This window comes from Carassius gibelio, chromosome A24 (genome assembly GCF_023724105.1).
Source record: "Carassius gibelio isolate Cgi1373 ecotype wild population from Czech Republic chromosome A24, carGib1.2-hapl.c, whole genome shotgun sequence".
Classification (NCBI taxonomy): domain Eukaryota; kingdom Metazoa; phylum Chordata; class Actinopteri; order Cypriniformes; family Cyprinidae; genus Carassius; species Carassius gibelio.
The window spans coordinates 12,962,098-12,980,512 of record NC_068394.1 but is presented as its reverse complement, the minus strand read 5'-3'; the positions used below and the strand labels follow the sequence as shown (position 1 = coordinate 12,980,512).

Genomic DNA, 18,415 nt, shown 5'->3' with positions numbered 1-18,415 from the left:
AACAGCTCTCAGTCCCTCCAACAGTATTTAACATGCCCAATCATGTATTGTTCAAAATCATCCACTAGGGGGTAGCATTGTGAATAAAGTAAAATCATAAACATGCAATCTACCTTTAAAAATATAGATTTATCTATCACATTTGACAGTAATGAAACACCATTATCTTATGTGTGCGGACAAGCTATTGGTGTCCCTGTCCTTAATAAAATAAAAATCACTAACTGACAAAAAACAACAACAAAAAACATTCTTTAAAAGATGCAAACACAAATTAAAGGCTCATTTTCAAACATGTTCCAGTTTTAATAAAACAGATATATTTTTTTGTTATTTTAACAGTTGTAAGGCATCATGCATGAAAAAGACATACAAAAGAATATGCACCTCCTTCCCAAAATAAAAGGTTGAATTACATTGTACAGATCCAAAAATATAATTCTTTACAAATATATGGAAGAGCTGACAGTCAATCCAAATAAAAGGATCTTAATTTGGCGAAACACAACTTGCGCTCACAGTATTTCATTGTAAACATGAATTCAGCCACATAAAGAATCATTAGTTCATGCTTTGACATTTAAGGAGGTTTTTCAGAAAGCATGCAACTGAGACGTAATATGATTTTCACAATGTCAACATTCTTTAAACACAGAGAGAGTGATATTTCAATAATAATAGTTAAGATAATAAAGAAATATGATATGACTACTAACAGACAGATGGAATGAAGAGTCATAAAGATCCCGTCCCGTGTTGTCCTGTAGAGGGTAGTGATGACTAGTCTCTGCTACAGACTGCATGGGGAGGGCCATTTGTTGTTTGGCACAGGAGAGTGCAGGCGTGTGTTGTGCTATACCACGTTGAAGACCATTGAAAGATACTGTTCGTATGACACCTGGATCCAGCCGTCCTGATCCGTGTCATACCGCCGGAAGACGTCAGTTAACCTCTGTTCAAATTCAAATATACACAATCAGTATAAGGTGAACATAACTTCATCCCAAACTTCATCATGATTTTAAGCTTTACAAAAAGACATAAAAGCACCATGAAAGTATAAATAAAAGTGGTCTATATGAGTCAAGAGAGCAATATGTTACAAGTCTTCTCAAGTCCAATGAGAATTTATGTTAGGAACAGGCCAAAATTGAGGTATATTCACTGATAATCTTCACCTCCAGTAAACCGAACCACTGTAACTGGATCACTTTATCAGTGAGCTGAATCCAACAACAATTCGTGAACAAATGTGACCAAATCTGTAAATTAATTTGACCCCCAAACACTTTTTTTGAGTTATTTGACCGATCGTTGATCACAGGAAGCAGTATCCGCCGATAACGATCACAGATACCACTCTTTTTGAAGCCTTCTTTTCATCATGTAGAATTATTTATGGTGATACTCCAGTCAGGACTGTTACAGACATTAATTCAGGGCCTGAATTTAAAATGGGGGGAATTCCCCTATTAGGTGACTCTATTGGGGGGGTTATTTTTTTCAAAACTATATAATTATACCACCTAAATGTTTGATCATGCAGTGCATTATTGTTTTTATAATGGGGTAATGTAAGTGGTACAGAAGCAGCATGGCCTCATATTGCGAGTCTGCTACTGATCCGTGACTGTTTACCACAAACACAACATTTATCCACTTTGATTTCAAACGCTGTTACTGAAAATGATTTAAGAGCATTGTGATTCTCTTTTTACGCAGTACAGTAATACAATCTTACTGTTGAACGATTAATCGCAATTAACTGCATCCAAAACAAAGTTTTTGTTTACATAATATATTTGTGTACTGTGTATATTTATGTATATATAAATAAATACACACACATGCATGTATATGATTAAGAAAAATACGTTTTGTTTATATATCTAAATTATTTATAAATACTATATGAATACAAATAAACGTACATGTAAATATTTAAAAATATATATACATGTATGTTTGTGTATTTATATATATATATATATATATATATATATATAAATATAAACATATATATATATATATATATATATATATATATATATATATATATATATATATATATGATAAATATGCACAGTACACAAATACATTATGTAAACAAACTTTTATTTTGGATGTTATTAATAGTTTGACCGCTCTAGTTTGCCGTAGAAACACAGTAATAATGATAACTGTATGTTTTTGTGTACAAGCAACTGAAATAGATGGATCAGGTTAAAAATTATTCAGACTAGTTGTCAAATAGATTGACCAATTCATTGAAAAGATTTAAATAAAAAAATTACTAATTCACAAATGACCACAAATCATCTTATACCTGGTGTAAACAGAGCCATGCTGAATGTCAAGAGTTGCAGCAAATAACAAACTTTCAGTTGGTTGCTCATACAAAGCTACTGAATGTTTTCAAAAGACTATAAATGTAGTGCACGACTCACATGGACCCCTTTTATGATATATCTAAGGTTAGATTTTTGCCATTTTTTCAATTAGACAGCCCCAGTATTTACTTTCTTTATATTAAAAAGTGTGGCCAGGACAATCTACGAAAATGCTCCTTTCGTGTTCCACAGAAGAAAGAAAATCATAGGATTGGAACAACATGAGGGAGTGTAAATACCGACAGCATTTTCATTTCTGGGTGAACTATTCCTTTAAAAAAAAAAAAAAAAAAAGCAAATGTTGCATATAACACCGATCATTACCTGTAGTACAATACAGCACTGAATGAAGTCATCAAAAGCCACTTGGCTCCTCTTCTGACGGTCAAATTTCTCTATCAGTGTGTTGTAGAACTGATCTGATAGACGATAACCTGTGCAAAAGGAGAAACGTTCCAATTTCAGGGTTTCCCTCAAGGGTGACATTAATCATTTTCCATCAGTTTATTTGTCCTTCCTCTTATTGGTTTTGTGCATCAGTGCCTCTGCCTCTCATTCCTACAGGAGTTTCTTTAAACTCCTCAACAAACACATCCATCGCCTCCAGCTTTCCATTTATAGCAGTCAATAAGTAAGCATTACAAACTCACCGAAGCCGGTGAGCGCCTGTTTGAGCTCGTTCTTGTCGATAAACCCTGAGTTGTCCCGGTCGTAGGTGCGGAAGATGTTCTGCCAGTCTGTGATGTACTTCCAAACGCCGGCGAATTCATTGAAGTTAACCCCGCCTTTGTTCTCACGGTCAAACATAGCTGAAAAGAAAGAATTGTGGGAACAGTGGGCGCATTTAGTCTTCAAATTCACACTTTGTTGACATTTTATTGATGCTGGTATTAAGTGACTGGTGAAGTAATTGTCTATCAAAAACATTATGTTTACAAAGTACATTTATAACATTTTGCCCTCGATTTGAAAAGATTGAGCACAAGTTAGAATCACAAAAACTGTTTGAGATGGCCCAAAAATGTGGAAAATATATTCAAGAAAGATCTAAATTGAACTGTTATGGAGGCCATGTGTATCCACTTGAAATGAGCTGAAAGTGATCACCGTATTGTGGAGTTAGGAATCATTACACACAGTCAATTATTATTGACTAACTTTCTCCAGTAAAGCTCTGCCGATTTCTGTTGTTCACGACAAAAACCTTCCACTTTCTGAGCTACTTTTTCAACGCAGATGACAGCTACATTCTTCCAGTTTGAGCTGAAACAACTGAACCTTTCTCAGCTAAGTGCGCTAATAGGAAACACTGCAGGTTGTCATGGAGCTCACAAACAAACACGAGAATTGAAAAAGAGAAAAAGACTGCATGTCTATGTTTTTGTCAATCATAGAAAATAACAATACTCATTACTCACATATAACTGATCTGACAGTCACGGGGTTGAAAGGTGTCCATGTACCTGGGAATGAAACAAAAACAGATGACAATCGGTTTCCATGTAAAACTAAATTATTAAAACAACAAAACAGAAGCTTGAGTCCATATGCCATCAGTCCTGTAAGTCAAATAAGTGAAATAAAATATTAAATGGATAATGAAGGGCATGAACTGATTTTATATATATAATAGATATTAAAAAAAATATTTTTCATGTTATCACTAAAAGTAAACATTTTGCTAACATTGTATTATATTAGGTAGATGTTTGCCAGTGCCTGATTATTTTTTGGAACCTGTTAAAAGTGTAAAACAGACTTTTTCTGCTGAGTGCTGTCTTTGACGTCAACTGCCAACATAAAATTGGATTGCTTATTTTTAGGTATTACAAATACTTTTATTAGTTTAAAATATATTATTTAAATGTATATATATATATATATATATATATATATATATATATATATATATATATATATATATATATGACAGTATACATTCTATATGATCAAATTATTGTTCTGGTGTAATGTTATACTGTAATGTGGTTATGTCAGCAAAAAAAAAGTGTCTTTGTGGAGTATTTAGAGTTAGTGTTACGTTGTATTTCTACATTTAAGTAATGTTAATTAACAGCACGCAATTATTTGGGTTTGAGTTAGGATTTGGGTTAGTTGGTCTGGGTTGCAACTTGTAACATGGACAACTAGTATTCTAGATTTAAAGGGCATATATGCCCCTTTTTACAAGATGTAAAATTAATATTATGGCTCTCCTGAATGTGCCTGTGAAGTTTCAGCTCAAAATACCATACAGTATAACGTGTGGAAAAGTGTCTTTTTTGCGGGGCGGGTCTAAAAAGTGCAGTTTCAGGGGTGTGTTCCCCTACATGGAAATGAGCTGCAACTTCCCGGCAGACTCCAGAAGGAGGCGGAGCTTAGACGTCTCTGCTTTGCATATGGCAGTAAACAGAGGAGAAGCAACATGAGCGAGAGTGAGCGGACCGGTATTCAGCCGTACGTGTATGGACTGGACTCAAGGAGGGACTACAGCAGAAGAAACAATAATGTGAATGAACCAGAAATGTCTCGGAATGGTAGTTTGAATCTTTTATGTACTTGTGTATAGTATGTTTAGTTTTTCACAGCCGCTTTGCAAAGATGGATGCGACACCTAGAAAGTATGTGATACAGTTTCACCAATGCTGTGTGCTTAAATGAAACGACATACACAAACAAATACTGTTTAGACATTAAGATAAATAAGCCACTTGACCACTCTGTCCTCTGTGGATCAGTCACAGGTAGACAATGAAGACTCACGTGTTGAGGCTTACATCCTGAAACAAAGCATATACACTATATCTTAATTACCATGATTATGAGATACCACACGCTCATGTCCTTGTAGAACTCGTGATTACAACTTGTGAACTGGGAATTTTCCACTTGTACTTGTACCTCCTGACCACCTCAGATTCATTAGGCACTATGTTTAGGCATTGATAGTGCCATAGAGTCCAAGTGTGTGAACAGCTCCAAGCAGAACGTCATGTGTTCTCATCTCAGAATTACAGTAATTACGACATGGTGTGAATACAGCAATTGCTTTCGACACAACCGGACACGCAGACAAAACGGTGGACATGGCACAACACACTGAGAGCTGAGGATTTGGTAATGCATGCCTGTCAGTCAATAGCAGTGGGTGGGGCTACCGAATTATATGACATCATATTGCGGACTGGATCCAAAACGCTCGTTTTTTGAGCCTGGTTTAAAAAAAAAAAAAGACTGGATGGATTTTTATCCTTCTACGATGACTGCGTACACACAATTCCAACACACATTGCTGTCCAAACAGCTTTTAAAAGGTGATTTTGAATAATAAGTGTCTTTTGAGGTTACAGTTTGGCGTAGTGTTAGGCACATCTAATTTTGACAAATTAGTGTTATTACTGTATAGTAAATAGCTACATGTAACAAGTGTAACAAAGACCAAGTGTTACCAAAACATTCTTCACCTTTCAAAAGCATGTGACATTTTGATGAAAGATTATGAACAAACTCTTAGGGCCGTTTCATAGTCAACGCATCTGTACGCATACGCGTCCCCGAGGCTACGCATCGTTGCGCTACGGCCGCCATTATGCGTCGGTGCGTAGCCAAATGTGTCGTCCTAGCTTTTGATACGCGACGCGCCGATTCACGCAATACTATGCGTTGTCGGTGGGGGCGACATTGCAAGTATTGTACATGAATTCAAGTATATTGTGTTTACAGAAGAAGAAGGTTTGAATACAATGGCGGGCGAAGAGGAAAATTTATGCGAACTTATACGTATTCATCCACATTTATACGATAGTTCATCAGCAACAGAATACACTCCTCTTCAGTTGCCCTTTTGATCTGAATATCACGCGACCCGAGTCTACTAATATCACCCAACTCTACTACCCCCTGTTGCGTGAGCGGTGTATGGCATACATGCATCACCCGTGACGCTTACGTTTACTGTTTAGACTATGAAAGGGAGCGCGTCGCTCGCGCCGCTCACGTTGCTTGCTCGCGTTTCTCGCGTTGACTATGAAACGGCCCTTAAGAATAATACGCAGTGAGCAATCGTACACAGTAAAACCATTCAATAGAGTCAATTTAGATTTCATATCTTAGGATAACCAGAGGTACTAACACAACTGTGTAGTATCCTTTTTTCCTTCTTTGTAACATGTTCACTCACGGGCTCCTTTGAATCTGTTTCATAATGCCTATAGGGAGTGGCATTACAGTCATAACATGAGGTAGTAAGAAAGACATTTCAGGTACGCTTCAATAGACACCCTTCACTGACCTGGAGGAACACCTTTATAGTCTATATACGTCATTCTCTTATTCCAGCTCAGTGAAACCTCCCTTTCTGCTTTGGCTGAAAGAACACCATCATTTGTTTGAACGTGCTTATCTTAGCACACCTACAACACACGGTGGGCACGCAGGGGGAAACAACACCGGAAGACACAGGACTGAAACGCACAGCTGTAAAATAAAGCCATTCTTCTTGGCAATGCAGAGTCATGACCTGACACACGCACAGAGCCATTATGAGAGAGAGGAAGGACTTGTACTGGTGAAGAACAATCAGGGAACAATCATAATGCTCCTCTAGCTGGTGGGACGGGGATAGTTGTAAACAGAATGGAGAAAATTATGTTCGTAATGTTTTTTAAAGAAGGATTGTGTTCCTGCCAAACAAGACCACTAAGGTCACCCTGACTATATTAGGTAGGCTAATGGAAACAGTGGGAATAACGTGGTGTCATCTCAGAAAGAGAATGGCTGCTAGTGGTAAGGACTGGAGAGGAGGCAGGTCTGAATTCAGGCAGAAAGATGCCCCTATGTGCTGCACACTGGCTCCAGTCAAAGCGCTGCCTACTCCAGGAGGAATCATGGAAAATGGCAACATTCCAATCGCTCCACGAGACAAGTACACAGCAGTCTGCCGCATAAAACAACACTGCATATGTTAACACAAGTACTTCTTTTTAGATCATATTCAAGAGTCAAACACAGCTGATAAAACAGCAATTTTGAATGAACCACGAAAAAATTGCAATATTATACTATTTTGTACATTTTACCAGTCCTAAGACTGTATATATATATATATATATATATATATATATATATATATATATATATATATATATATATATATATATATATATATATATATATATACAACACACTACTGTTTAAAAGTTAAGCAAGTTTTTTTTTTAAGATTTTAATACTTTTATTCACTTAGGGCAATAAAGACATTTGTTATTATAGCATTTATGCAAATTATCTTTTGAAATTTCTATTCATCAAAGAATTAAAAAAGGGCAGCAGGATGACTTTTTTCAATATTGATAAGAAGAAATGTTTCTTGAGCAGCATATTAGCATACTGGATATATTACAATAGAAAAAAGTTATTTTAAATTATATTTTACAATATTACAGTTTTACTGTATAATTTTTTTAAATTAAATAAATAAAGGCTTGGTGAGCTTTTTTCATAACATTCTCCATCTCTTCATGAAGCTAAAAGGGCAAGACTTTGTTTTTATATTTTCATTTAAGCAGCCTTAAGTGAGATTTTCTTTTCCTAAGTGTCACCGTGTCACCACATGGTGATCTGAAGAAAATGAATAAACTTCAGGGTTCATATATACAGTTCTGATTATAGTTTTTCCTCCAAGATCAAAACTGCTAAATGTCGGAGTCATAATGGGCATTTTATTTTTCTTTGTAGAATGTTTAATTTTAATTGCTTATGTTGCATACATCAGTGAGGGTTTCATTTGCACAATTCAATTTAAAACACATAATGTTGCATTTTTATATAAGGTTACCAGCCAACTAGTTTTTTTTTTTTTAGATAATCATCACTTGGTAAGTCTTAATTTAGAGCTAGTAAGCTCCAAACACCCTAATCAAGTCTGACTATATGTAAAGTTAACAAAAAATGTACAACCTTAACTCTGACAGCATTAACACCACAAGCAACCCTTTCAGGCAGCAATCCACATCCGAGAGAAATAAGTGAAGCAGGCCCCATAGTACTATAAAACAAAGTCAGCCACAGCTAAACATGCATAACCTTTCTCAGTGCTGATAGCAAGTTTGAATGCTTTCCTTTCCATTTATGCTTTCTGAGTATAAATTCATTATGCCCTGGTCACCGGAGTGAAATTATAATGCAACATTGCTAAAGTCAGTGAATTGAATAGTTGTGACACAGTAAATCAGAGTTGCCCACTGCCACTGTTTCAGCAATGACCTCTGATATAAATCTACGTGAACAGCAGCATCGGAGGAAATCAAGAGAGCGTAAATATGTTGAGCCAGCTAAACGACAGAGCTGAGAGGAGAGCACTTTTACTGTAAGACAATCTAATAAAATCAGACACCCTGAACAACAATTAGAGAGAGAGAGAGAGAAAGAGAGAGAGCTAACAAAGAGAGTCAGCCAGTGGACAAAACTAAAGCAAGATTTATTTTATTTCTTGTTTATAGAAAATGTATTAATATACTTATTTACGCAATGATTTATATAAATCTATTCTTGTTTTGTTTATGTATTATATAATCATTATCTGTTCTTTGTTCATGCAATGGTCTCAATGCTTTGAATTGAGAGAGAGAGAGAGAGAACTACAGGAAATGTTTACACTTTATTATGTTGCTTATTATGTATGTATACAGATATAGTTTTCTGGGGATTTAAAATGATTATGTAATGTACATTTTTAACGCACTTCTTCAAGTTTAAGAGCTTAAACATATATTTTCCAAGCATCTTTGATTCAGCTTGGTAAATTCAATTCATTTACACAGTCGGTTCCAACTGTCTGTCGCAATTCGTCAAAGCAAAACTCTTGAGTCTATAAATCATGTGTGTTGTCCCTGAAAATATATTCCCAATGGTTTTTCATGTAGTCTACTGAAAATGTTTTAGGTGTAAACAGAAATGTTTTTTACTAATGTATTTACTACTAGCAAATTACTCTAAAACCATATTATGTGTGGAAGAAATGCCTTTATTATTTAAAGATTTTTACTAGTTTAGTTCTTATATATAATAAATATTTTGAATCTACTTGAATCTGTTTGGTCAAAATTATGGTTTCTTTGGAAAAAAAAGAGTGCTATTTCAAAAGAAATACAATAATATGGAGATATAAGGCTGAAAATCATTGAATGATACATATACTGCAGACATATAGAGACATATTCACCACATTAGAGTCGAGGTAAGAGGTCAGCCTGGGGCTGTGTCCTGGTGTGCATTCAGAGACTCAGAACAGAGCAATGGACTTGAGCAGATTTGTATCATGAAAAGCCCTATACAAATAACTTGAACTGAATTGAATGGAATACACTTTATAACACATGACATGTAATGTCTGTTTTAAACCTCTACAATACTAATAGTACACTTCTTTAAAATATTACAGAGTTACACACAAGTATACTTCACAATGATGTGCTGTTGAAAAGTATAGACAATGACAATGATCTATGTGCTATAACACAGAACTGCACTGCAGCAGTGCTGACAGGAACATGCATTGCAATCAGCCAGATGATAACAGAGTTTCCTGCTAATTCTGCACCTCAATGAGATGAGCACTACATCTGCCTTACTGCTTGGAGCAGATAACAGCTTCTGGCAGGAGTAAAAGAACTCTGATCCACTTTGGCAGCAAGGCCATATGCTCACGAAGCAGAATAGGCTGAGGAGGTATTTGACTAAGGCACATTCCATATGTGATGTCCCATTACTTATTTTAGATAAAAGACATATTTGATAAACTATTATCAAACACAAAGATAGATTGGAATGAACAGTAGCTAGTTTTGAATACTTCTAATGCCTCTATCCTCTCTTAAACCAATGATTTTAGTCTGTTCTACCACAGAAGTCACACAATAGCATTTTAAATGTGTTCATTTACAAAAAAAAACTAACTTTCCTCTACATTGTGACTTAAGAAATAGCATCATGGGGAGACATAAACTACAGTTCAAACGTTTAGGGTGAATAAAACTTTCTTTCAAAGAAATTCATATTTTAATTAAGCAAGGATTCATTCAAATGATCAAAAGTGAATTTTACAATGGTAAGGCCAATTCACCCTGCACTGACAGATACGCTGGTCGAATCAACATTTTTGGGGCTAGCCATCGGCATTAAGGCCTGTTCACACCAAGCACGATAACTATAAAGATAACGATAAAGATATAGTTCTAAAATTTGTTCACAATATAAAAGAATAGCAGAGTCCACACTACAACTATAACGATCAAGGCATAGAGAAACGGTATCGTTGGAATCATTTTCAGAATTTTTCCAGCTGATGAACAATACAAACATTGACATCCAATCAGAATCCATCCTGCTGTAACGAGCTCGAGGATTTAAAGCGGCAGACACACGTGCGCTCAGAATAAAAGACTTTATCGTTTGCTGGTGTGGACGCTAATATCGTTATCTTTATAGTTATCGTTCTTGGTGTGAACGGGTCTTTAGTCTACATCTTCTGGTTTGAATTGGCCTTTACTGTTGTAGAGGTCTGAAAAAAGACATTGCATGTCACGTGTTATAAGTGTATGGCTGGTGGCAACCTGTGGTTCAGAGCTCAGGTCAAGTCTTTCAGCACTGCTCCAGTCCATTGCTCTGTTCTGAGTCTCTGAATGCACACCAGGGACACAGCAATCGCCCCAGGCTGACCTCTGACCTCGACTCTTATGTGCTGAATATGTCTCTATATGTCTGCAGTATATGTATCATTCAATTTTTTTCAGCAAGGATGCATTAAATCGACCAAAGGAGGAGCAAATCACCATTTTTGGGGTTTTGGATTAGTGATGTACTGTAATCGGTTGGCTGTCTGCACTGGCCTGAATCTTCTGGTTTGAATCGGCCTTTACAAATATTCAATTTTCAATAAATACTCTTCTTTTGAACTTTCTATTGATCAAAGAACACTGAAATTGTTTTTTTATCACAATTGAAAATCACAAACAAACCTTTAGAAAATGAATGGAAAATAACACCTCACATTATATTTTGCTTGACCTCAAGGTTAAATAACATTATTTCTTTTGCTGACCATTAATTAAACATAAATTAAATCAAAAACAATATTTTAAGAGTGTCATTATTATTTTCTACCCTATACATGGAAAATCCATTAATAATGAGATTATCTGAAATCTCCAATAGTCATGTATAAAATGATTTGACTGCTGATTATTACTTGGTTTTTCACGAACAAGAAAATGTTGCAACAAAAATCAATGTGGGCAACAATACGGTGAACATTTTCCCTTGTGTGGGAACAATCTTTAAAGATCGTCATCATATAAAATGTGATCACTGATAAAAAATTTTTTTTAAAAAAGACAAAAGGAAATATCTTTTTAGTGCAACAAAATAGGGGTGCTCCGATCACGATCGGCCGATCGTTATGCGCTTCTCGTCAGTAAAGCCGGTTTTCTAATCAGCGGTTAATTCCATCAGGTGCGTGATTTCACATAGAGCTGCTGTTACTACACAGAGCCGTTGTTAATAGAGAAGATGCGCAAATCACGTTAATTTTCAGCGTTTTTTGGTGCATCTTCTCAGTTAACAACGGCTCTGTGTGGTAACAGCTGCTCTATGTGAAATCACGCACCTGATGGAATTAACCGCTGATTAGAAAACCGGCTTTACTGACGAGATGCGCATTAACGATCGGCCGATCGTGATCGGAGCACCCCTACAACAAAATAAAGTATACTTTCATATGAAAATATAAGCGTGGCACATGTAAATTGTGCTATATCATTTTGCCAAGAATAATAGTGTTGGCAAAACCATTTGACAGCTGTTACAGATAAACACTTGCTGTGTTTACAAGAAATGTTTTTTTCTTCTACAAAGAAACCTGGTTCCCTTTATTAATAGGCTCATATTCCAAAATTAAAGGTAATCAATGGTACCCACACAATATTTATACTTCAGTGCTTCTGGTGAATATTTATCTTCCAGCTCCGGTTGGAATATGTTTACTGATGACTAAAAAGTAAGAAAAAGGGAAAATTAACGGGGGGAAAAATAAACATACCATTTGATAATGCCTGCTGAAGCTCTGTGTCTGATATTGCCCCGCTCCTGTCTTTATCTACCCTGGAGAAAACAGAAAATGATTGATCATTTGCTCGCCAAAATAATATAATTCATGTTAAAAACATTTGTTCTATAGTGAATGACTAAAATACAATGACAGTGTCTAAAACGGTAATGAGACAAATAGGAAACCAAAACCATTTCCGGATGTGAGCCTTGTCAAATGAAACTAAAAGTAAAAGCTTCAGAAAAAGCTTTCAGAGGCTTTATAGACAGAGATTTCAAAAGACTCAGATTTCATGTTTCAAATGTACTCCGGAAAAGGTCCATTCATTTACATCTAAACAGTTTTCTTTTCCTTTGAGTTTACATGTGGCACATTTTAGTAAAAGTGTCTTGGGAAGCCAGTTGATTTGTTCTTCTACATCCTCACATATTCATTTATAGGTTCATTTCAGTCAAAGCATGCCAGCGACAACTTTAAAAGAGTGAAAGTTTGTCTCACACGGAGCAGATTGACTATTTCTGTTGTTGGGGGTGTCTTTTCCATTACACATATGCCATGAATCGTAAAAAGGACTTGTTTCCATCACAGGCCTTCTGAACTGAATTTGAGGGAAGGTCGTTCCTTGTGGAAATGACATGTATTATTTGGTCTGTTTTGTAATAAAGAGATTATGGTAGAAAGGGATTGAGTTTTACCAAATCTTGTGCTACATTATTATGAAATGAGCATGAAAGCAATATGCCTTAGCACACCAACAAAACCCCTGTATTTCCAAGCAGCCGCTGAAAAAAGAAAAAAGAAAAACAGAAGCGACGTGCTAGAGAGAGGCCTCCTCAATAATTTGGACACATAAAACCTTGAAAGAGAGTCTAGTCTGGGCCATAACCGCAGCAAACTGTGAAAGGACTATCTTGTTGGCTTGTTTATCTAATAAGCCCCTCCTCAGCCAGGCAATATTTAACATATGTGACTCTTGTTCACACAAGGGATTTTAAAACAACCTTCAACTTCAATCTTTATGTTGTGAAGTCAGATAAAACATGGTCTGAGGATCATTTAAACTAATTTATTAGATGGACTGACTAAACCAGAACTTCCATTCAAGGAAAGTATGATCAGATTCAGGACACCAAGGGTCACTTTTCCCTTAAAGGAAAATGGAAAACATACAAGCAACCACTTACAGGTCATATACATTAAAAGTAATCATAATCCAGCCATAATATAACAGTTCACCTTGCAGTTCAATATTGTCACGGAAACTAGTAATAGTTTCCATACTCACAGATGACTCGTGTGTAATGTATAGATCAACACTGGTGACTCACTGGCACCTCTGATATTCCCGAGTCATATGACCGAGAATATTACAATATAACAGGAATGTTGCTATGTGGCGTTTACTGAGATGCATCCGTCTGCGTTTTGACGGCGGTGTGATGCTATAAGGGCCGTTTATACGAGTTATTGAGTTCAAAACGAAAGTTGAACTACTTTTAACTTGTCAAGGCATCTTAATAACGCAACGGGTGTGGGCGCGAGACGTTAACAACATAGTGACGTAATGGGTACGCGAGTATTTGTAACGTTACATAAACCAACAACAACAACAAAAATTTATATATATATATATATATATATATATATATATATATATATATAGTGCAACTATAACGCAAGAACTCGTCCCATGAGAAAGAGTCAATCCTATACAGTATTACATAATTCATTACTATGAGACGAGCAACTTAGTTAAACCAAAACAACTCACTCTCTGTTCACTTATATACAAAATAACATCGAATGACAGTCGAAGCTATTAAAAACGAGTTCATCTCAAATGTTCAGTTGGAATAAAAACTGAGTTAACTGTTTTGAATGTCGTAATACTGAAAGTCAGACGAGAAGAGTCTGCTATCAGCCGAATAACAATCGAAAAACGGCGGAAGTACAAAATATTATAGACATTTGCGTTTGCAAGCTATACAATCCTCTACTGAAGTTCCCCAATGCATTTCGTACGTGGCTTGTGAGAACAAGCTCTTTCCTGCTGCGCTTGTCAAATGCGGAATCCGTGCTCGTGTTTCACTCACCTCTGAAATATATTCCATAAAAAGCTCTGATCCGGCGGCGCGCTGTTATATTGAGATGGTCTATACTGATTATGGTAAGCCATATCCTCTGCTTGCACCGCTAAACGATCAAATGCGCTCGACGAAGAGCGAACTTGCTCAAATCTTATCTGACTCTAAAAAATTCTTCACGCAAAGGCGTAGCGTCAAACTCTGCACTTCCCATCAAAATTAGCAGACGTCACACGGGCCCGCCCCCGTCGAACTCTCCCGGGGACATTCCGCTGTTTGATTGGCTTGTCTCCTGTCAGTTTGGACAGTTTGCGCTAAATGGGCGGGGCCAACAGTCTGACAAATGGAAAATGTGAACTGTTCTGAAATTAAATATTTTTGTTTGCCACATTTTGACAAGATACGTGTACCCCCCCCCCCCCCCAATTACCAAGAATATTCAAGGCCAAAGTTACAAATATTATGGGTAACATAATTTATTAGACATCCGTATTATCACACAAAGAAATATTTTTTTATCTGAGTGACATTAGTCATTTATGCTATTTATATGCAGAATAATATTTGTAAATATAAAAATTATCTACAGTCCCTCTGACCCTCAAATGTGTGTCAAAACATAGAAAGCTGCCTATCTAAACAGCAATGTAGAGCATAAAAACGCGCCAAGATGCTGTCTATGTAGGTAGCTCACTAGGCTTTGAGACGCCGGCTTCATCTGTCAATCATTCCTCACAGAACCGATTGAAAAAGATTACCGTATTGATTTAGCGCTTGTCTATGGAAATTCACATTATCTCATCGTGTTTTTGGCATAAGTAAAGTATAACCAAAGGTTATCAGATTAGATTTTTAAATTAGATATCGATTAAGTTGAGTATACCGAACTCTGAGGTGAAATTTTTGTTTCAGCGTCACACTGACTGTTTCTACTATCTGTCATGCACTTTAGTACATATAGCTATATATATATAAATATATTATGAATTTAAAAATAATTACTGGCCGTTTGTTAAAATAAATAAATAAACGTATCACCCTTTATTTATTTATTTATTTATTTATTTATTTATTTATTATCCTATTCACATAATAACCACGCTGTGGTAAAGTTTTTTGACGACTGGATAACTCCGTAAGTTAGCAGTCAAATTTAACTCTATATAATATGGAAAGTTAAAATAAACTCCATAGAATATGTACATGTTATACTGAACCTAAATTGAGACACACTTAGATAATAAGAGTCACCAGGAAATTTAGAATGGGATTTATCAAAACATCGATTGAAGTTTTTGATGATGAAGTTTGTTTGTTTTCAGGTTGGCAGCCACTAAAGGCATCAGGATTTCCAGAAGAGAGCATCTCGAGGTCAATGTCAGGCAAGCAGAGAAATCTCTGTTTCTGATTTACAATATCACCATATCAAAGTGGATGATAATAATGAGTGGTACTCTTTCTTTCAGGTGTTTTATTTTATTTTATTTTGAGTATGTTAACATATGATTTACATATAAATGCCTGTTTAATAAATAAATTACAGTCTTAAATATGCCAGTACACATTACCTTATAATAAAGGTCATCTAGATATAAAAGTCTTAAAGATATTGTAGTAAAAATAGTTTGTTTTATTTGAATGAGTTGGAGAATATAGTGAAAGATTTTTCATTTTCTAACAAATTAATACAGTCATAGAATTCCATTACATTGTCCATAAATGTGTTTTCATTATATTGAAATAAACTGAAATATTTTCTGTTTTCCCCACAGAGGAGGTCCAGCAGACCACTGAGCGTTTGCTTCACGCAAAAAGACACTTGAACATTAACATGCTGGATACGGACAGGTCCGATTCAAGGTTGTCACTGTCATTTTGTGTCACTAATATAATTCATTATGACACAGACGTTCATGTTGTTCTTATATACCCGTGACAGCTGTTTATATGACTGCTGTTGCTATTATTCCCCTGAGAAGCTGTTCTGGGACTGTGTTTGGGGTGATGGGGGTTGACTGTGAGCTGCCTAGTCCTTACTTGCCATCTCAGAGGATGAACAGCCCATGCAGTTAGCATGAATTATTAATTGGAATCATATCTGGAGGCCAGAATATTTTAGAGACTTGGATCCACTAGCATCTGCATAGCAGCCAATAAAAACATTAGAATTTACAGTTCACAATAATGAATTTATCTTGCCCATCACATTAACCTTGACCCTTTTTTTGAGCCATTCAGGCATTGTTTTCAATCACAGCACTTTATTGAGGGCACATCTCCTCTGGTGGCCAGAAAGGAAATTACATGCCCTAAAGGTGAGATTTTGAAATATTGCAGCTGATGTGGGTCAAAGGGTTGATCCTTATGATTTTCACCCAATCTGTCCCTGTCTTTCCCTTTCAAGACTTCATTGCTTGTTCTGAATCAATCACTATCAAAGACGCAGAGTCGGTGCATGTGCTGACAGAGGAGGTGATTTTCACTCTACATGCATCTCACTCTTCCCTACTGGCAATAAAAAAATGGACAGAGATCTATTTGAGTCTGAACACATGATGTCACTTTTGTACCATTTGCCTCCACAAAATTCATACAGTTTTAGTTTTAGATGAAAACAGATCAGCTGCCCACATGAAGCTTAGTCATGGAGAACACCAGATGATATCATTCATTCCTTTTAGTCCGTGTTTATCGTATACTCACTTCATATGCTGTTTCACAATCTCATGTTCCTGATTATATTCCAGTTTGGTGGAGGGTTACCTGAAGCCACGGCTCATGAGATCAACATGCTCATGCACGAAGATCAGTTCCCTCTTGGTGGGGAGATCGATAAATGAATAGTTGGACTGATAGATAGACACAAATATTGATCAATTAAGAGAGCTAATGTGTCATTATTAGCCATTCACAGACCCACACAGAGTTTTGCCCACAGAAGTCTGCAGAATGCTTTGCAGATTTCTGCCGAATTGGAATGAAGTAACACCTCAGCCTTTACTCCAGACCTCAGTTTTGCATATTCCTTCAAAAATCATTCTAATATGCTGATTTGATTTTTTTGTGGAAACTGTGACATGTTTTGAACTTCTGCATTTTAACTTCTTTGCAGATATCCCCTAAAACCCAGCACAGAAAATTCCAAAAATATAACACTTAACTGTCTGCTACAAATAGAGTTTTCTAAAGACATGGATCTATAAGTACGTTTTTTTTGTTTGTTTTTTTTTAGATCAGGAAGACAAGGAGAGACAGAGGGCGAAGAAATCAGGAGATCTAGATCCTGCTATGGTCTCTATAGAACAGTGAGTAACTCTGAGGGAAATAGAAATAAGAAGTACACAATTCTAATTTGGTTAGTCAAACTGCACCCAATTCGGATTTGTTTGTCAAATTCTTCTTTGACTGACTGTCTGCACTGTAATTGTGCAAGACCTGCTTATTCAGACGGTGTAGTCAATAACTGGTGTATCTACTTAATGACTTAATGACAATGTCAATGGTTTTAACAACAACTTAGAGCATCATTGTGGAAATTATGTTTCTTTATGCCTATAATGACATCTTGCTGCAATGCTGAACTCATGGAGTGCAACATAAGCTTGAAAGCATTAATGCAGTTTAATAAACTTGTGTCTGAAACCATGCAGTCATTCACTACAGCAGATGCCACAGTAATAAAAGACTGAGCAAACATGAGAGAATTTGGACATTACTGAGCATTTTCTATATTATTACATACTTGATTCAGTCCTTTTCAGGTTAAATGACATTTCCAAAAAAGAAATTAAAAATGGAACAGATTTTAAACCACGTCAATGTGTTTTTTCAGTCAG

At 36.0% G+C, this 18,415-nt stretch overlaps 1 protein-coding gene across 1 annotated transcript; it reads right to left on the bottom strand.

The window, feature by feature from the left end:
* Positions 1-282: 282 nt before the first annotated feature.
* Positions 283-14,785, bottom strand: LOC127946509 (programmed cell death protein 6). Its single transcript, XM_052543132.1, has 6 exons — positions 14,589-14,785; positions 12,487-12,548; positions 3,809-3,853; positions 3,041-3,199; positions 2,715-2,824; positions 283-952 (listed from the first exon to the last, which is right to left on the bottom strand). The coding sequence occupies exons 1-6, from the start codon at positions 14,669-14,671 to the stop codon at positions 854-856; spliced, it is 558 nt and encodes a 185-aa protein (XP_052399092.1). The 5' UTR covers positions 14,672-14,785; the 3' UTR covers positions 283-853.
* Positions 14,786-18,415: the final 3,630 nt, after the last annotated feature.